This window comes from Astatotilapia calliptera, chromosome 7 (assembly GCF_964374335.1).
Source record: "Astatotilapia calliptera chromosome 7, fAstCal68.1, whole genome shotgun sequence".
Classification (NCBI taxonomy): domain Eukaryota; kingdom Metazoa; phylum Chordata; class Actinopteri; order Cichliformes; family Cichlidae; genus Astatotilapia; species Astatotilapia calliptera.
Window position 1 is genome coordinate 19,477,232 of NC_137428.1, and position 18,682 is coordinate 19,495,913.

General features: G+C 42.2%; 1 protein-coding gene across 6 annotated transcripts; it reads right to left on the reverse strand.

Annotated features, from left to right (window-relative positions):
- Window positions 1–53: 53 nt before the first annotated feature.
- Window positions 54–18,401, reverse strand: camsap1a (calmodulin regulated spectrin-associated protein 1a). Of its 6 annotated transcripts, none has more exons than XM_026173438.2 (20): window positions 17,868–18,401; window positions 17,165–17,364; window positions 11,725–11,987; window positions 10,890–11,051; window positions 10,706–10,786; window positions 8,890–8,949; window positions 8,404–8,545; window positions 8,058–8,197; window positions 7,651–7,747; window positions 7,357–7,483; window positions 6,790–6,869; window positions 6,606–6,690; window positions 4,144–6,484; window positions 3,923–4,059; window positions 3,611–3,819; window positions 3,460–3,522; window positions 3,065–3,152; window positions 2,859–2,977; window positions 2,216–2,334; window positions 54–1,550 (listed from the first exon to the last, which is right to left on the reverse strand). In XM_026173438.2, the coding sequence occupies exons 2-20, from the start codon at window positions 17,361–17,363 to the stop codon at window positions 1,260–1,262; spliced, it is 4,803 nt and encodes a 1,600-aa protein (XP_026029223.2). In that variant the 5' UTR covers window position 17,364; window positions 17,868–18,401; the 3' UTR covers window positions 54–1,259. The 6 variants fall into 6 exon arrangements, with proteins under 6 accessions (XP_026029223.2, XP_026029224.2, XP_026029225.2 ...); XM_026173439.2 differs by lacking the exon at window positions 8,890–8,949 and adding an exon at window positions 9,365–9,397 and having other exon boundaries at window positions 17,868–18,400; XM_026173440.2 differs by lacking the exon at window positions 8,890–8,949 and having other exon boundaries at window positions 17,868–18,400.
- Between the last annotated feature and the right edge of the window lie 281 nt (window positions 18,402–18,682).

The following is an 18,682-nucleotide window of genomic DNA, read 5'->3' on the forward strand; positions in this document are numbered from 1 at the left end:
TTAGTAAATACAGAGTGGAAACGGAGAGCAGAAAAAAGACACATTAAGGCAACTTTAGCAAGAAAATGTACCTAGCTGCATTTATTATATTTAATCAAAATAAATAAACATTCAATATAACACGGACAAGACTCAGCTCTGTATGCCTGTAACAGAACAAACCTCGAAATAGTGCCTGTTTTTTTGTTTTTTTTTTGTAAACATAACTTGTACGCAACGTACAAAAAATACTGCTCAAAAACGTACAAAACGCAGCAAACAAATATCAAGTATTGTGCAGTTTTCCCAAACACTGTACCAGCTGCTGACATCAGTCACTGCAAGGAAATTACTAGTGTGAAGCGCCAGAAGCGGCATTAAAAACGAACATCTCGCCAACATCCAGCCAGCGGTTATATGTGAGAGGCAAACAGCTCAGTGGCATAGACCAGTCAATTTTAGTTCAGTGATGTGAGCTAATCGGTGATCTCACAGGGCTCACATCGGAATATATGTTTATATATGTGTGCGATTATTTCCGTAGGCTGCCCTTTAATGCAGTGTTTAAATTGCTTCAGGTTTGAGATAAATACCAGTACAATTTCCCTTAAGGTAAAAACAACATTATTTTGTTTTCCACTGTAACAGCAGCACAAATACCCCCCCCCCCCCCCCCCCCCGAAAAACATTTGCTTGGTTGTCAGAAGATTTAAAGCATAATCAAAAGAGTAAACACATTCAGGGCCAAATGCAGAAGAACTGCAGTCTGCTCTCCCCTCCCCCTAACACAAAGACTGACGCACTTCTCCAAACACACTAAATAGAAAAGAAGACTACCACTTGCTAACATCCATTCCACACGGACATAAGAAAAGTCTGTTCGAAGCTCCCTCGTCATAAAAACACATACGAGTAGTAGAAGAGTCCTCTGTATGCGCAGCCTGGATTAATCACAGCAGTCGGGTACTTCTTTGCCAAGCTGGAACAGTAAATGTTACAAGACACTGTCAGGTTCATCCCTGCGTGTCTACACTTGCACTTGGTACCAGTAGATTCAGTAGTGGGGGTGCTACATAAAAAGAAGTGCCTAATTAAATGTAGGATATCCCCACAAATTAAAACCCTGCAGTGTGACATACAGAATAAAAAGCTAATACAACAGAATGCAATACTTTTGAATATCTGAACCCTCTAATGACATGACAGTCGTCTCCACGCTTATTGGGGCCTGCCCAACAGTAGCAGATGGGACCAGAAATGGTTACAAATGTCCCCCTTTCTCATTTTCTTCGTGCACTCCCTGGTCTCTTGACCTGCCACAGGTGATTGTGGATGGTCAGAGCGTCCACGCTGACCGACACAGTCTTGGCGGGGATGACAGTGAACTGCTTGCGGTCTGAGCTGTACTTGTAGAGCTTGTCGATCATCTTTCGGTTGATGGTGCGCGGTCCTGTGCCTGAAAACTTGATGATCTCCTCAGTGTCCGGAGAGTACGAGTAAATGGCGCGAAACTGGCACCCGCCGTCACGGAAGAGGATGATCAGGTGATTGGACTCGCACTTTTCTAGTTCCTGAGAATTTAAAACTGAATTTTTGAATGTGGTAAAAAATTAAAAGTACTATGCAAAAGTCTTCAGCTTCCACTTATTTCTTTGTAGTCTGCTGAAAATAGCTGCAGTGATTTATTGAAATGTGCAAACATACATGGTAATATAGTCAATATTTGGTATGACCACCTGTTCCACTGTGTTTCACATATTGTTGCATGTCTTTCCTAACCTCCTCCATATATATTAACAACCATTTAAACATTGGGATGATTTTCAGATAAAGTTCATCTGTTGTATATAGTTTTTAAGGCCTACTACTTCTTCTTTTGTCCTCCACTTGTCCACTGCACACCATGCTGAGATAGAACTTTCCAGCTGATAGCTCTTTGGGAATCACCTTATTGTTGGAAAAATGAAATTATTTGCCCAACAAATTGTGTTATCTTTGACATTACATTAACATTAAACTAATCTAAAATTGTGAGCTTGCAATTTAAAACGGGTCCTTAGCTAAGTTGTCTCTTATGTTAGAAAGTCTGGCTTCTTGAAAGGAAAATAGAAAGGAAGGACGGGTGGCTCAAGACTTTTGCATAGTACTGTTTCAATAACACGTTAAAATGTTTTACTATGATATACACAAAGTTCCCAGACAGTTTCATAGGTATTACTGCTGTGTGTTCACTGACCTCAAGAACAACGCTCTTCTGCACTTCATTAACCTTTCCGGCCAGGCAGCAGTGGGCGATGGCATTGATGATGATTGGCTTGTTGGACTTGGAGCTCGGCTCCTTGAAGAGTTTGGGACCTATAGCATATGAACCAAACCAAGAAGATCAGTAAATGCCATACAGGTCTCTAACCGTTTAAGGAGTGGTTTAGGTTATAATAGAAAACAGGCCTAACTCTTTTCTTGCTGAGTTACATGGGAATATCAATGCTTCTCTCATATTTTTAAAGCAATTATAAAGCTAGAATAAGGAGCCGATTAGCCTAGCATAGCTTAGCATCAAAACTGAAGGAGGGAGTAGATGCAGTGGCAAACTGCTGTTCAAGCTTGTAGCAAAGTTTGTGAAGTCATGGCTTGAGGTCCAGTGGATATTACAATCTGTGCTTAAGGCTAAGCTAACTGTTTTGTTGGGCCTGGTTATACAGAAGAGCCATCAACCTTTTCACAGTTTCATTGACAAATAGCATAAAAACACATTTATCTAAATGTCTCTTTCATTAAGAATGTGACAAAATAGAAAATTTGTTTTGCACCAATCTTTAAAAATAAATGTTGGTTTTGTGATGATGGAAATAAATCTTTTTTTCAGCATTTCTATTCACCAGTATACTCATTCGAAGTAATGGAAGAGGCTATAGAGACGTTCTCCCAGTCCCGTTCCATGTTCCTGCTGGAGGCCCTGCTTAGGGGGAATGACTCCATAGAGCACACAGATCCAGCCCTAAAAAAATGCACCAAAATCAAATTAGTGCAAAGACACACAACATGGACACAAATTTTCTCTGCTTTTATACAGCCAAACTCTCACCTGTTTGACTCTGCCCCTCCGGAGATAACGCTGTCTGCATCAGTTGCCAAAGAGAGCGTTGATCCTCGATGACTGCAGCTCAGATCGGCTGAAAATGGAGACAGAAGGATTTAGCATCAGCTACTTTCCTTAGCCAAGTGCTGTTTGCCCAGTTTTATGCCTGAACTACTGCACTTTCACAGCAATAATTAAAAAAAGAACAATGTAGTTAAAAAAAAGCACATGTAAGACCAAAGAGACACAATAAGCTGCACATAAAACAATAAAACAAGTGTATCAAAGCCAATCAGAAGTGTCTGCTCTGAAAAAAGACGGACTGATCTTCCTATTCTGAAATCCACTCCTATTTTTATCAGTCGTGTCCACATCATGCAGAGCAGCTTAAGAAGGTTCACCTCCCCTGCAGCCTGCTGCAGAGTCCTGGGCTTTGATCAACATGGAAACCTTCAGAGAATTACCTGCACGACACACACGCACACACACAGATACTCAGAGGACGACAACACGATCACATTTTTACTGCTTAAGTACTAGAGACACTCTTACGTGTAGCGGATCCTTTGGAGAGACCGCTGGACTCTTCACGGTGCAGCGATTTAGGCCTGTTCCTGCGGGCTTTGGTCCGTGGGCGAGGTTTGACCAGACCCTGCTCCTCCATCAGGGCTTGTTGCTTCCGCCGTAAGTATTCCTGCTTAATCAGCTCTCGCCGTGCCTTCTCTTCCTCCTTACGAATGCGATCCTCTTCAGCCTTTCGCCTTGAGCAAACAGAAGGAAAGTTAATACAGCGGCCAGATGCCCACCCACGCCTTGGACCACTCCTTATCATTTCTTAACATGTGATTTCATGTCCAAACTCACCGGGCCTCATCACGCTTGAGCTCGCTCTCAGCCTCCTGCTGAAGTTTGCGTAGTCTCGCCTCTTCGGCTTTGCGCTGCTGTTTGAGGAGGAAGGCAGCGCGACGTTTCGCCATTTCGTCCTCTGCCTTTTCATCATCCTGGAAGATTAAAGAAAAACCTCCAATATACCACATTGAAATTAAAACACAGTACAACAAAATGTGTAAACATCTTCATCTCACCTTGAAGAAGAAGCCCAACACGTTCTTCTGCTCGCCTTCTGCCACGCAGTCTGGGGCGTCTACAGTGCCATCCTCGAGTTGATCTTTGAGCTCTGACAAGTCGACTTCAATCAGCTGACCCTTGACTCTTGTGCTCTCCTCCCCACTGGCAACCTCCATCCTTGACCTGACAGCTGCGTCCTTCTCCTGCTCTCCATCCTGTGATGGAAATTGAGTCGTACTGGAGATAACTGGTGGGTCTGGTGATTTGAGTTTGTCTGAGAGGCGCCCTGTTCCCTCTCCTGTGCTGTCTTGGACCCTGAAGGTGGTGTTCCTCTGAAGGCTTCTCTCAGTCCTAGAGCTCTCAGCAGTACTCTCCACCTCCTCCCCTTCAGCACATTCTGGAAGTTGGATGTTTGATTTTTTGACACTCTTGCTGTTTTCTTTACTCTGTTTCAGCTCTGGGGCTTTGCTGCGCTGGCTGGAGCTAAGCTTGGGAGGACGACGAGTTGGTGCAGCACTGCCGGCACTGATATCTACAAAGTGAACTGCATAAGATCTGGAGTCTGAGGTAGAAGGTGTTTGTTGTGTTGGGTTTGTGTCAGGGGGTGTGCTTGGGCCTGACGGCACCAAGTCTGGAGGGGAGGCCACGCTCTGCTTCATGAGCAGGTTTTGCTGTAATGAGAGTTGCATCATCTGCTGCTGAATAGTACTAATAGCTTCATTGAGCAGCTCTATGGAACGGGAGCACTCATTTATATCAGGTTCAGCTCCGTTATCCTGGGAGAGAGCGTTTAATCTGTTGTCTGTGTTCATCGGTCCTTCCTCTCTTTGACCTCCCTTTGTTCGAACCTTTAGAGCATCAAGACAAGAATCATCTCTGCTGGTCTGGCTCTTTGATTTACTCCTGTCAGCAGATGTTAGCGCCAAGGATTCCTTGGAGTGTTTGAGGGGTAAAGGAAGAGTGTCGCTGCGCCCCCCACCCTTCTTAACAATGTTCAAGAAAGCAGCTTTCCCAAGCTTTAATCTCTGCCTGGCTGACACCGTCTCCATCTTTTTCTTCTGATATTCGATTGCGCGTCTCTGCTCTTCCAGTTGCATGTGAAGTTGCAGTAGCTCTGAAGGCACAACTGGAGAACTAAGTGCCGTATTCTTCCCCATCACAGTGCTCGGTTCTTTCCCCAGCAAACCCGAGGTGGAGTCATTCCTCAGTTGCCAGGGAGGGCAGGGGGTGACATCAGAGCCATCAGGTGTTGTCTTTTGGGAGCTGCTGGTACTTGAGTATCCGTCACGGAGACCAAGTTTGAGGAGCTTTCTCTCTGCAAAGCTGGTCATCTTGACACTGGCGCTGCCCGAAGCACTGCAGCTGCTCGCCCATGATATGGTACTAGGGCAAGGGCTAGAGCGCCCACTGCAATCTTCCTTATCCTCCCGCTCGCTTACCTTCATGTCTTCTCTGAGTTTGGCTGACTCTCCCTCTCCAAATTCTCCAAATTCAGCCGTGTCGTCCTCTTCTGGGCACTTTCCCCTCCCTCCCTTCACCTCCTCTTTCATCAGCTCCATCTGATCTTCTTCCTCTTCATCCTCCTCCAGGTCTGCGATGTCAGAGTCAGAATCGGGCCCTGCCTCTGGCATGCAATCTATGGAGAAAGAACTGTGCTGGTCTGGCTCATCTGACAAGTGAAGGAAAAAGCCTTCAGATTGCTTCTTTCCAGGCTGAGAGTCGACTGCTGAATCCTCGATCAGTTGCCTGAGAGAGCTAGGAACTGATTCCACCACTTGCGTGGGTGTACAGCTGCTGGGGGATTTCCTCTGTGAGGTCCGCGGGACACCGGCCGTTGCATTTCTTGCATTTCCCGTGCCTCTGCAGCGACTCTCACCGCTCTCCTCCTGCTTGTTCAGGCTGATGCTTTTCTCTTTGGCCATTTTAGGGATGGCAGGCAACAAAGGCTCCAGATAATAGCTGTCGCCTCGGCAGTCCAGAGTAAAAGGGCCCGCATCGAAACAGGAAGGACGAGAAGCATTACATACTTTTGAGGCAGGAGCTGCACTCTGCATTTCCAGCTCGTCCTGCTCCATGTTGCTCCCGATTCGATGTCTAGAAAATACAGAAGGATGGATAACGGCAACCAGTTCCTCCTCTTCTATTTCTTCTTCTTCATCCTCTATGCGCATGTGACTAAGCAGGCTTTGACCACTAAGTCTATGCTGAGACAGACCCGCACCCAGCATGTGTTTAGGAGTAATGCTCATTATGTTGGAGGCTAAGCTGTCTTTGCTAATGGAGCGAGCAAGACTGATACTGTCTGCATCATCCTCTGGGGCAAAATGCAGGGCATAGGATGCAGGCTGGGATAAAGGCCTGGATGAGATAATAGTACAGAAGGAGGAAAATGAGTTAGGTAAGCTGAACAAAAGAATTTGTCATACTGATAGATTCTGCAACATGAAACTGAATAAACCAATTACTGTATACCACTCACCTCGTCCTTCTCTCTGGCCAGGCCATTTTGGAGCCCTGATGTTGCGCATCTGGGCCTATCAGAGAGTTAGGCCTATGCCTTATATCTGCACAAAGAATACATGATCCATGTTAGGAAAAAATATATTTACTTCTTGACTTCAGGCAGAAACCTCAGCTCAGAACACAGATGATTTTTTTTTTACCTGGAGTGGTCTCCTCAACCACTTTCTGTTGTCTCTGTCTCAGAGGCAGCACAGATGGGCTTGTGGAGCTTGATTTAGTGCTGCATGAGAGAGATAGAGAGAGAGAGATATTAGCTGTGTAAATTATTATTGTATATCTATATCATTGTATAAATTAATAACCTCTTAATTTACTAAGTTTACATTGCTTAAATATTTAGTGCAGAGGCATTTAAAACACTACCGCAGAGACACAAAAGAGAGACACCGCACTCCGAATCATCCCACAGATCTTCATTTAGGAGAAGAGCCAAGATGATGCTTGTCTGGGTCCTGTGACCAAAGACCCAATCAAAAGCTAAACTGGGAAATATAAAAGCCAATCACTTTGCTTAAATGATCTGATGCAATAAACCCAAGACCTCAATCGTGTCAGTAGTTTAGCCCTAATGTTGTATAATTTTGTATATGTGTAACTTTTAAAACATTAGTTAATTTTGTTTTGTTTTGTTTTTGATCTTAGGGAAAAGACAGCCAAACTCTTTTTTTCTGGACTAGTGACTCAATAGATGTTTTTTGTAATGATACCTGAGGTCAGGGCTTGTGGGCGTGGCCAGGGTGTCAGCAGAGTGCGATGATGTCAGGAAACTTCGTTTAGTGATGTTGGAGATGGGTACATAGGATCGAGAAGTTTTAGGCTGCAGCAGCAGTCTCACTGTGGAAATAGAAGAATGGCATGTTTTCACAACAGCCACTAACATTTCAGTAAATACAAATATATATATATATATAGTCATCAAATCAATCTGTGTACATGTAGCGACTGTGCTTTTTGTGTTATTCAATCAAAACTGATGGATGAAGGCAGAAAGTGTGCCATACCATCTCTGATATCCTGAAGATCCCGGGGTTGAACAAAGTCTGGCTTCACAATCTCAAACCACCAAAACAGCTCGGCAATGAAGACCATCACATTATTCTGTAAGACATCAAAAACTGACGCTATCAGGAAGAAAAGCAAGACATGACAAAAAAGCAGCATAGCACAGGATCAAGGCACACTGGGCTTTATATGTATTCTTTAGATTTAATCCATCGCTTAAAGCAATTCACTATCAGGTGTTGAGACTGAGGGCAAGAGGAGCAGGACCACAAGGACAAATCCATAAAACACGTCTTTTGTTGAGGTATAATAGTTAAGCAGTTAAATTTAACGTTACTTTTACTCAAAAATAAATGTACAGTGATTTTATTGTAACTATAAAAGTGTTTTATGTTTCCAAGCTCACCTTTAGTACCGGTGGGGAGTACAGCAGGTCTTCAGGCTTCAGATAGAAGCATTTGTTCAAATACTCGTTTGAAAACTCCATCAGTAGTTGGATATTGTAAACACTTTCACTGATAGAGGGAACCTCCTTCAGACAGATATCTGCACACAACAGGACAACGCTATCAGGCTTACTCTGTACTCTTAAACCTTTTAAATTCATAGATACTGCTCCTTTTGCTTCACAGTCGTATTGATCTTTTAATTCACCTCTTGGTAAAACTATCCTGACTTATATAACATTAGGATAAATTGACAGCTACAGTATGTGCTACACTTCTGGCTTGAATAGAGCTGTGTTACAGTACCTTCCAGTCTAACGAGTTCTGGGCAATAAAAGTGGATCACAGCCAGCAGAGCTGTGCCATCACACATGTCTTTCAACAGGTCGTCCAACAAGGGGAAGTGCTGGAGCGTTCGACCTGATAGGTGATCTCTGCGGTAACGCACCTACACACCAAGAGAAGGCCTAGGATTACACAGTGTGCACACATTTGTCTAATGAATCACTGAATCACACTCTCACTTGTCAGATAAACATAACATCTCACATGCTGTAAACTAATCTCTGCTTCTCTTCAGCACTAACTGGGGTCTAGGGCTTCTTGGTTGTGACATGTCATGTGGTGCATAATGTGTGTCTTCGCTGATACGAATCGGGAAGGGTGCTAATGATTCTCATATAAAATATTTAAGCTAAGCATAACACAGATAAGTATTGCGTGGATATGCAAGAGAAAAAGTCATAAACCGTACAATGAAGTAACGAAAGGGGTTAATGATGAATACTTTACCACACGAGAGAACTCCACAGGTTCCAGTAAGCAATGAGCCAGAGCATGCAATATATCAGGCTAGTGAGGTCAGAAAGAAATGATATTGGGAGGAAGTTAATGGTGAAATAAAAGAAGCCATGAGCCATTCTAACACTGGGTGGATAAATGGATGGTTTGGGAGGAGGAAGTTGAGGACTGAATGAGCTCAGCTGAATATTAAAGGATGTAAAAAAGGATTTGAAAATAAAAGCAAACGAGCATGGTGATGTTCCTTCCTTTGCCAGTAAGGGCCACTGTGTCATCTTCCTTATACAATTTACTGCATTTATATAACACCCATAAATATATTCCCTTTTTCCTTCATCCTGTTAGTCTAGTTTTTTCCCAGCTTTCCATTACGCTGCCACATCTGATGCACACACATACACAACCTCACACACCTCCAGTTGACACATTGACATTCACACAGGTGATTGCAAGCAGTGGCACTTACAGGTACAAGCTTCCAGTACCATTTGGAGGGAGACTAGTATCCAAGAGGCACACGAGGGAGTTAATTTGGGAGGGAGACACAAAGAGGAAGAGCAACAGACAAGTAAAGGGTCAGACACAGCCAGAAGGAATCGAATCTTCTCCTGATTGGAAGGAGGCAGATCTGGTCTTAAAGATAACCGGAAAGGGTTCGAATGAAAGCATCAGCAATATCTATTTATTCAGGAATCACGGGGGAACAACTGAAATGAGACATAGCTCAAAAGACACACTGTGCTACTAATGATGCAGCTAGTTAATGCAAGCGTCAATCCAGCGGCAACTGTCTGCACATCTGTTGATACGTTAAAACACTAACTACCAAAAGCTTACTCAGCACAAACTTAATGATGACAGACACAATTTGAAAAAAAAATCCCTATGTTAAAAATATAATACATTAAAAACTGGTTCCCCACAAAGAATCCCACAGCTTAATTATCCTAAAGCCCTCAAATAATAGGGACAGTAGTTTAAAAATATAAAGCATGATATATATATCCTTTAAGCATGAGGTGCAAACACACACAAATAAAAATGTTTGAATATCTGATCACAGGTTTGCCAGACAATGTCAGTAGAAGACAGAACTGATTACTTGACAATTAATATGTATTTTAAGGACAAGATGCACACATGTAGGACATTAGACAAAGGCAAAAAACATCACTTAAGACAGACTCTTTTCAAGACAGGGGAAGCTACACTCTCTGAACACTTTGTTATGTGCACGTTGCTCATACTCAGACTCCCTTTTCCCTTCAGCACTCCCTTCACTCTATGTAGAACAGGGAAACATCTATCAGAGATTTTAGTCCATATTTACATGTTAATATCATGCACTTGCTGCCTGCTGCACATCCATGATGTAATAGATCAGCAATAATGCTGAGGTGGAGTTTAAACTACTTCTGAATGTCATAGCAGAAAAATAAGGCTCATCAGACCAGGCAATCTACTATTGTTCAATTCTGATGTGCCTGTTTGAATTATAACTTCCATTTCCTGGTCTTAGCTGACAGGACTGGCACCCGGTGTGGTCTTATGCTGCTGTAGCTCATCTGCAAGGGTGTTTGCACCCTACTCTCTGCATTCAGAAACACTCATCTGCATACTTTGGTTGTAAGGAGTGGTTATTGGAGTTACTGCTGCAATCATATCAAATGCAAGCAGTCTGGCTTTTCCCCAAGCAACAGAACATGTGCACCAAACAAAGTAGCCAGTGAGTGTATTTTTCTGAAACTTGTTTTTAAAGGGTGCTATATACATAAAGTTATTATTGTTGTTATTATATTATCATTACCTTCTGGTGACTCGGTGAGTCAAGAAGATGTTGCTTCATTTTACACTCTTTTTCTGTGATCTCCCTCAACTTTATGTTCACCTAAAACACCAAAGAATACAGCAGGTTAGCACAGACAGACGAACACACAAACAATAACATCATACAATAACATGTCATAACAATAACACTGTTTAATTGTTGCCTTGTTGATCCAAAACAGCATCACATCTTCCAGGTCATAAGGAAGCTCCTTTGAGGCACTGAAGGTTGAAAAGCGCTTGACACTGGACACCACCTTCTCTATGCTGATCATCTCCACCGTATAGGCCATCATCAGGGAATCAATGAGGTGGATGTGTGCGCTCTGGGAGAACAGATAAAGAGCTATCTTTGAATCCATCATTAGATACATAGCATTTGAGAAGCCTTAGGCGGAAATGACTTTTCCTGCCCCCTACTGTGACAACCCCACATTCATGAAGTCTTTCTATGTATTAAATATTTGGGAATCACAGATTCACTTTAGTATAGTAGTAATGGTATAATGGTAATGGTACAATATTGTTTTTATATAATAATCATTCCCTTTTATGTGTTGTTTTTGCATTTAGAGCACATTTTCAGGATTATGGAAATCATCAAGAGAAAATTGAAAATTCATGAAAAACTTTTTGATCCATTTTGCCTGATGAATAATTCTGTTACATTGGTGCATTATTTATTCCAACACTACTAGCTCACATTTGGCTCTGGAAAGTCAGATTAGCTTGTTAACAGATGGTAAGTGTGGGTTGCCAGGTTACTGGGTTATACTATTACAGAGGAATACTAACCACAATGGGAAAAAAAACAAAGAGATTTTTGGGGAGGTGTGTAAATCAGTGAAATGAAAGCAAATTAAATATTTGTTATTTTGTCACTGTTACAACTGCTACACATGAATCACAGAATCTGGCTTTGGGACGTTGCCGAAATGTGACTCATCTTTCAGAAAACTGAGTCTGCTTTTTCTGACAATCTAGAAAGACACATTTTACCATTTTGATGGGAGAAGCGCTGAGATCCAGATCTGAAACTGGCGCGTTGTCGGTCTCCAGGACATAGATGCCTTTTCTCGACAGAGCCTGGATGACAGACTGGTGGTTTTGGAGTGAGCTGGCCTGCTCGGCGTGAAGGATGAGCCCGCACACACGACAGTAGAGATCTCCAGACTGCAGCATGCGGATGATGGGGGGTTTGATGTGTTCCTGCTCATACTGGTCTGTGTAGAAGGGGTCCCGCAGGTCTGCAGGAACATGATCTGGGGGAAGGATTGATGGCAAACAAAATGCTTTCAAAATGAGAGCCACAATGGGAGCAGCAAGTTTTTTTTACCTATCAAAGTTGTATAAAGGTACAAATCACACTTTACAACCACACACACAAACTATTTTTATACAACACGTGTCCAACCAATGCCTTGCTGTGTTATGTAACAGAGAAGCTCCTAGTACACAGGCTTTAAAGGGTATTAGACCGTCTAAGAAGAAACCAGTGCATGAGGAGAGCACTCAAAGTCAGTGGTTAAACAGCACTTGGGCCTGAAGCCCTAAGCCACTTAGCCAACGGGGACTTAGTGGTGATAGTTAAGCTAATGGTGTCGTCCAAGCCAGCCTAGCACTCTCCAGCTCCTGCTCATGCACATGGACATGCCAAAGCTATTTTTATGTCTTGGACATGTTAATCCAGGAGTTAAGGCCCGAAGCATTCACGAAATTTCTGTGTGTTGAAACTCTGTTGTTTCTTGTCACCCCCCCCCCCCAAAAAAAAAAAAAAAAAACCCTCAAAGCCATCTGATAATGAATATTATAAGCATGCAAGCTAATGTAAAACTGACCTGAACTTGTAGTGGATTTAGTATTTTAGTAGTTCTGTCCATCATAGAGGGGTATGAGTGGGTGTGTACTGCTCTAAACAAAGTGTATAACTGTATAATTTATTTCTGTGATAAATCAGTAAATGGGTAGCAGGCACAGTGGTATCTATTTTACAATAAAAACCAGAAGGTGCTTAGTGTAGGTTAACGTAAAAGTGGATGGAGGGGGAAGCAGTAAATCTGTGTCTACAGCACCTCTTAGCTCAGCTATTACTACATTACATCTTGTTTGAATAACCACAGAAATGAAGGAATGTTGGCAAGCAAATGATGAGGTCTCTAGGAGACTCTAGCTCTTTTTTTAACTTTGAAGAGCTAGGTTTGTTTGTTTGCTTCTGTGCACAGTCTTTTTGCAAGGATAAGCTAACTGCTTCTGGCTCCAGCTTCAGAGATGGTGTGCATACAAGAGAATAATATTGATCTTTGCATCTAACTCAGCAGAAAATGAACAAGTGTATCGCTCCAAAATGTCAAATTATCTCTCTGACAGTACAGCAAACCTCGTAGCCAGATAGAGCTTCCTTGCACATCTTTGTCTTGTTAAAATATTGTAATGTCCGCATACACAGATATGCCTAAAATGCACTGCTTTTAACTGCCATTATCTATGGTTTCTCTATCAAATGATTGGTTTGGACTAGCAGTTACACCCTGCCAGGCTTCTTGAGGGACTGTTTGTTTCTAAGTCAAACATCTCCAGAACTGAGCGATGACAGTGATGAATAAAAGTGTGAGAAGAGAAGATAAGCAGCTATACTTGCATCAGTTAACAAAAGCATGTGTTCTCGTTTTGCTTCACATTAGGGATGATGCTGACTGTGATGTAACAGACAAACATCCATCAGTGGAAAACGCACACACAGCAGGCTCGGTACTACATCTGACTGCGAAGACCTCAGCTGTGTCTTTTACGACAGACTGCTTGCTTGTCATGGTCCACATACAGGATCTATTGCACGCTTCGCTGATGTAGCGCTGCCATATGTGAATGAGAATTCTAGATCATGTGAGAAAACACACCCCTGCATGTCTGAGCTCCTCTGTTTTGTTTTCCTCTTACAAATACCCCCACTTCCTCACTCTTAGCTGTCCCAGAATGGTTCCTCTTCCTCCCTGGTTGCTGTGGTGATGGAGAGGCCGGAGGCGGGGGCTGGGATGCTGTCCCGGCTCCTGCTCAGTGAATTGATTCACGGACCTTGACATCAGGAGATGTGTGCATGTGTATGTGTGTGTGCAGCAATAAATTTGAAAGGAGAGGTTCTCCTCCATAATTCTAGTAGTTAATACTGCTTAGATATTTATCGTCTATCTGATCCAGGACTTAAACCCAGCCCAGTGTGCATGTATGAGTCTTTGTTCTTATTCTTTCAAGCACAAAGGTCAGACTGACCAGCAGAAATCCTGCTGACAGTTAAGGCAGAGCTATCAGACTCCGGGCTCTGCAGGGGTATGCAACATTTCTCTCCAATAAGACGGCTCAATGAACAGTCCTCCTGAAGACAGCATGTTGGGCAAACATAGCCTGTAAGTCAATAAGCCAATCCCACCTGAAAGCATGGCAAAGCAGACAGAACTGAAAAGGTGGGCACCAATTTTCCAGATCCTTTATTCTAATTGTACGCATTTATTATTGTGCATGAGAGATCACTAATACAGCCATCCATCCATGTATCATTTTCTAACTGCTTATCCAACTGAAATCACAGGGGAGCTGGAGTCTATCCCAACTGACACTGGGCAAAGGGTAGGATACACCCTGAACAGGTGGCCAGTCCATCCCGGAGTGAACAGCACAGGCAACCATTCTTGCCACCATCCAAGTATAAAGCCAATACAGATATGCCAAGTAACCAAACAACAACACAAACAAAAACAAAACTTTGCTTCTGGAAAACAGAGCACTTATAGAAAACCCATGTAGGCTTACTGAGGGCAAACAAACTGAGAGCAAGACCTCAGCAAGTTCAAACCTGAAACCCTCAAGCTGAAAGGTGATAGCACTAACTGCGCCCCAGGAGAATCTCAGCACTTCCACATCTACCTAAATATCCAACTATTCCAGTATCGGTTCATTCAAACGGCATTCAGTTTCCATTTCAAAACTATTTTTTTTATCAAGTAAAGCACAGAACAAAAAATCTATGGACTGTACTGATCTGTACAGTAGGTGACAGAGCACTTAAGCATTATGTGGGAGAAAATATAAAAGCAATATCCCTGACCTTTAGAGCCCACTATTGTACAAATTATACAACATAAGACTGTTGACTCCAACTGTTAAAAGCTATTAAAACTGTACATAAAAAGTAATTATGTAGTTTGAAAGCGACACACTTTTACTATCCGTTTATCTGTTTCTTCTTTGAAACTGTTTCCAGTGCAGGAACGTTCAGTGTTTCTCCACAGGCCATTAATAAACATGTCATGAGTCTAAACAAACGGGCTGTGTTGTTCAGAGACACAGGCCTTCAGGTCCAATCCCATTAAACACTTAATCATGTGACTGCTGTGCTGACTTTCACAACAGACAACACGGTCCTCCCGGCACTGCTGTGTCGGTGTGTTCGTCAGTTTGCACTCTAATAGGAGTTCTGATAGTGTGGTTCTGTCTTCCACACTTATCTCTTCTCTCCAGATGAACATTTTTTTTTAAAGCTGCACGATACCCGAGTATTGCTAAGCGCCCAGCTGTTTATGACCACAGCATACCCATCTTCTGATGGTTGCTTCCAGAAGACACTTGTTCTTAAACATAACAATAAGCTCACTTTACTCAAATGGCCTCCGCAGTCGCTAGATCTCAATCTAATAGAGCGCCTTTGGGATGTGGTGGAACAGGAGATTCACATCATGGACGTGCTGCTGGCAAAGCAATTGCATGATGCCAATATTAACCAAAATCTGAGAAATGTTTGTTGAATCTATGCTATAAAGAAATAAGACAGAAGGCAAAACGAGGTCCAACAACAATCAGGTATATCTATTGAAGTGTTCAATTTATCATTTAAGTATTTCTTTAAAGGAAAAGTGCCAAACATTTACCACTTCCTGCTTAATTATGGTCTCAGTTGCTTCTTTGTCGAAGTGATAATTGCTAGCTGCACACCACATTAAGCTAAGCAGGAACAAAAACTGACTGTCATGATAAGCGCCACATGACAGCTGCGAATAAATGGCGGCGACAATCTAGCTCATCATTTCCCTACTACCTAAATAGTTGTGATAGCTTAATAAACTGAGGAGTCCCATGTCATATAGTATTGGTATAATCCTCATAGACTTTTATATCAATGCCTGCATAAAACAGGACACCAGAGTCCCTGGCACACATCAGGAAGAGCCAATGAGATTAAGGGAAGCAGGAAGCTTTCTGAGATAATGGTAATGGTTTGGTGTTTATTATGGACATCTTATCTCTGCCCCGAACAAACACCAAGCTCTAGTCTACACAACGAAAGCATACAATATTTTGCGCATTCATGGTAAAACACTAAAATGCTCCATCTGTTTATGTGAGATTGCTCATGCTGACATGACTGATGGAAGATGACAGTTATATTGTCATCTGAAAGATACAGTAATTCCCAGTGTGTAGATTGGAGCAGAATTTAGCATTCGGCTTCATTTCTATGGTATTATAAGCCCTGCATTTTCAGTTTTAGTTCCCATGTCAGCGTCAATTCCCTGAGTCATCTACAGGAATGGATACACTTTAATTGCAGGCACTCCAACTGCTTGACTCATAAAGTGGATATGAGAACAATGAGTTTTCCGTTCCTAAATGACTGCCTCCGGATCAACTTCCAAATACATTATTGTTACTGATAAAACAAAAACTGAGACTTGCAGAGCACAGCTGACCTCCTGATCACATTCCTGATAGATCTGCTAGTGTGTGGCATAAAAACCCACATTCAAAGAGTGATTTCCAGACATTTGCAGTACTTACAGCCTGCCTATGTAGAGCAATCATTTTTAATATTTTAACAGACCTCATCAGAGCTGACAAAGCCAGTGACCTGTGCATGAAAGACTCATCACGAGATGTCAGCCCAAGGATTCACTCGCAGGAATGACGCTCTGGAGTGCTGCTATGTTGTCGCGGTATGAAAAGTTAATTCTCATAAAATACATTTGCAATTGTTGTGGTCGAAAATCAACACTCAAAAAATAGGATAGTGGATTTCCAAGTAGACTGAAGTCTCAATCTGCATAAACAAAGGACTAGTAACTGGAAACTTGAAACCTAACGTCAACATATCCTGATGTTTTCAGTTATTCTGACTGTTTAATAACACAGTTAGAAATCAATAATGTTTAAACTGAAAAGGTCACAAATTTCATTTTATTAAAATTGTCATTTGTGTCATAGTAGCATCTGTATAACTACACACAACTCAGATGTGATTCTAGACATGGACCTTTTGTAGGGTATATACCTTTCTCTCTTTCTACTACTAGGACAAAATGCACAATAAAATATTCATCCATATAAAAAGATATGAATCCTCTTGCATTCTTGACATCCAAGAAGGTCTCAGCAGCACAAGAGAAAGTCTTACCTGTGCCATAGGCTTTGGCAAACAACCAGCGGAGATTTGCGTCTATTTTGGCTCTTGCACAGTCGTACAGCTCCAGCGGTACAACCTGAGCCTCCATGACCCCTCCTCCTCCACCACCACCAGCACCATCATCATTTGCTGTTGCTGCCGCTGCTCTCCTCCAAGTGCTGTCCCTGCCAGCACTCACCTCCACATCCATCCTGAACATAGAGACACACGGGTATTACTTCTTCTCATGAAGCCAACACCATTACATCATCGATTTCAGGACAACAACCGGGGCCCTGCTCACTGACAGCACCGGCTCCGTTAACATGAAATTCACAAAGACTCACCTCGTCTGACCTGCAGGTGCTGTAGTCGCCTCTGCTGTCAGTCAGCACGACCATTCATATGAGCCCAAAACACCTTCTATATGTATGCTGTTGGCTATTTATCTGATTATCAGCTAATAATGTCTTAGACTGAAGTAACTATAGGGCACTTCCGGGCATAAATGATAGCTCTGTGTTCTTTTAGAATTAGCTTCAAAAATGAAACCAAAAATAATTTTTTTTTAGTAAATGACAGCTGGTTCTTGTGAGTCCAGTTGAACAGAACGACCCAATATTAACCTAGCACCGCTATGTCCACTGTATCAGTGGCAGGTTAGCTAGCGTTGCAACATTTAACAGCAATAATATAACATGTAGCAAAGACTCACCTCTAAGAGCACATTAGGATCCTCTCCGAAGCTTTGTATTTGAGATGGATGTATTGTTAAAACGCCGACATGCTGGCCTGGCTTCAGCTAACGTTGAAATAACAGACTCCTCCCTGCCCAGCGACACAAATCTCCGGCCTCTCAGGATAAAGCTTCGCCTGGTGGCTGATGGTCGTTAATCCAATAATTATAATAATAACAGTAATAATAAAAATTCCGATTGGCAACCACCACAGATGTCTGCTTTCGATGGAATCATTAATGTCAAATAGCTGGCTCTTTCATACTGAGGCTGTCATCGTCTCTGACGGAGGACTGGCGATTCTAACGGTGCACGAGCAACCCTGTTGTAGGAGCCTGTCTCTATGGGGACGGGTGTTACCGCCAGTTACATATAGCCACCTGGTGAGGGCGCTGCAGCGCTATTTTTAAAAAAAAAAAACAGCTGTGAAGATTAATAAAAGATAAGAAAAAAAATCAGGAACAAATTAACGTAATAAAAAAGTAAAGCCTAAAACATAAGATTGTTGCATTAGGCAATCATTTAGAACTAAATAATTTATACCAAAAGTTAAAACTAATAAGACTGGATATAATTAATAAAGCAATTATTTGCTTGATTTAATTTCCTATTGGATATTGTTGTAATATTTGTTTTAAACAGACAAAAAAGTTCATAACTACAAGTAATGTTATTTATTGTTTTATTTATTTATTATATCCACTGTAGAAATGAGCACGTGTGAGAGTCAGCACACAGAGCTCGGTGACTTATAAGGCACAGTAAAACGGTAGAGATGGCAGCCATCCCAAAC

Excerpts from the sequence above, each read along its gene's own strand:
- camsap1a (XM_026173438.2), bottom strand. The coding sequence starts at position 17,363 with ATGGATGTGGAGGTGAGTGCTGGCAGGGACAGCACTTGGAGGAGAGCA. Across the intron at positions 4,060-4,143 it reads TGTTGGGCTTCTTCTTCAAG|GATGATGAAAAGGCAGAGGA; the intron begins GTGAGATGAAGA and ends TTAATCTTCCAG. Across the intron at positions 1,551-2,215 it reads AGAAGAGCGTTGTTCTTGAG|GAACTAGAAAAGTGCGAGTC; the intron begins GTCAGTGAACAC and ends TTAAATTCTCAG.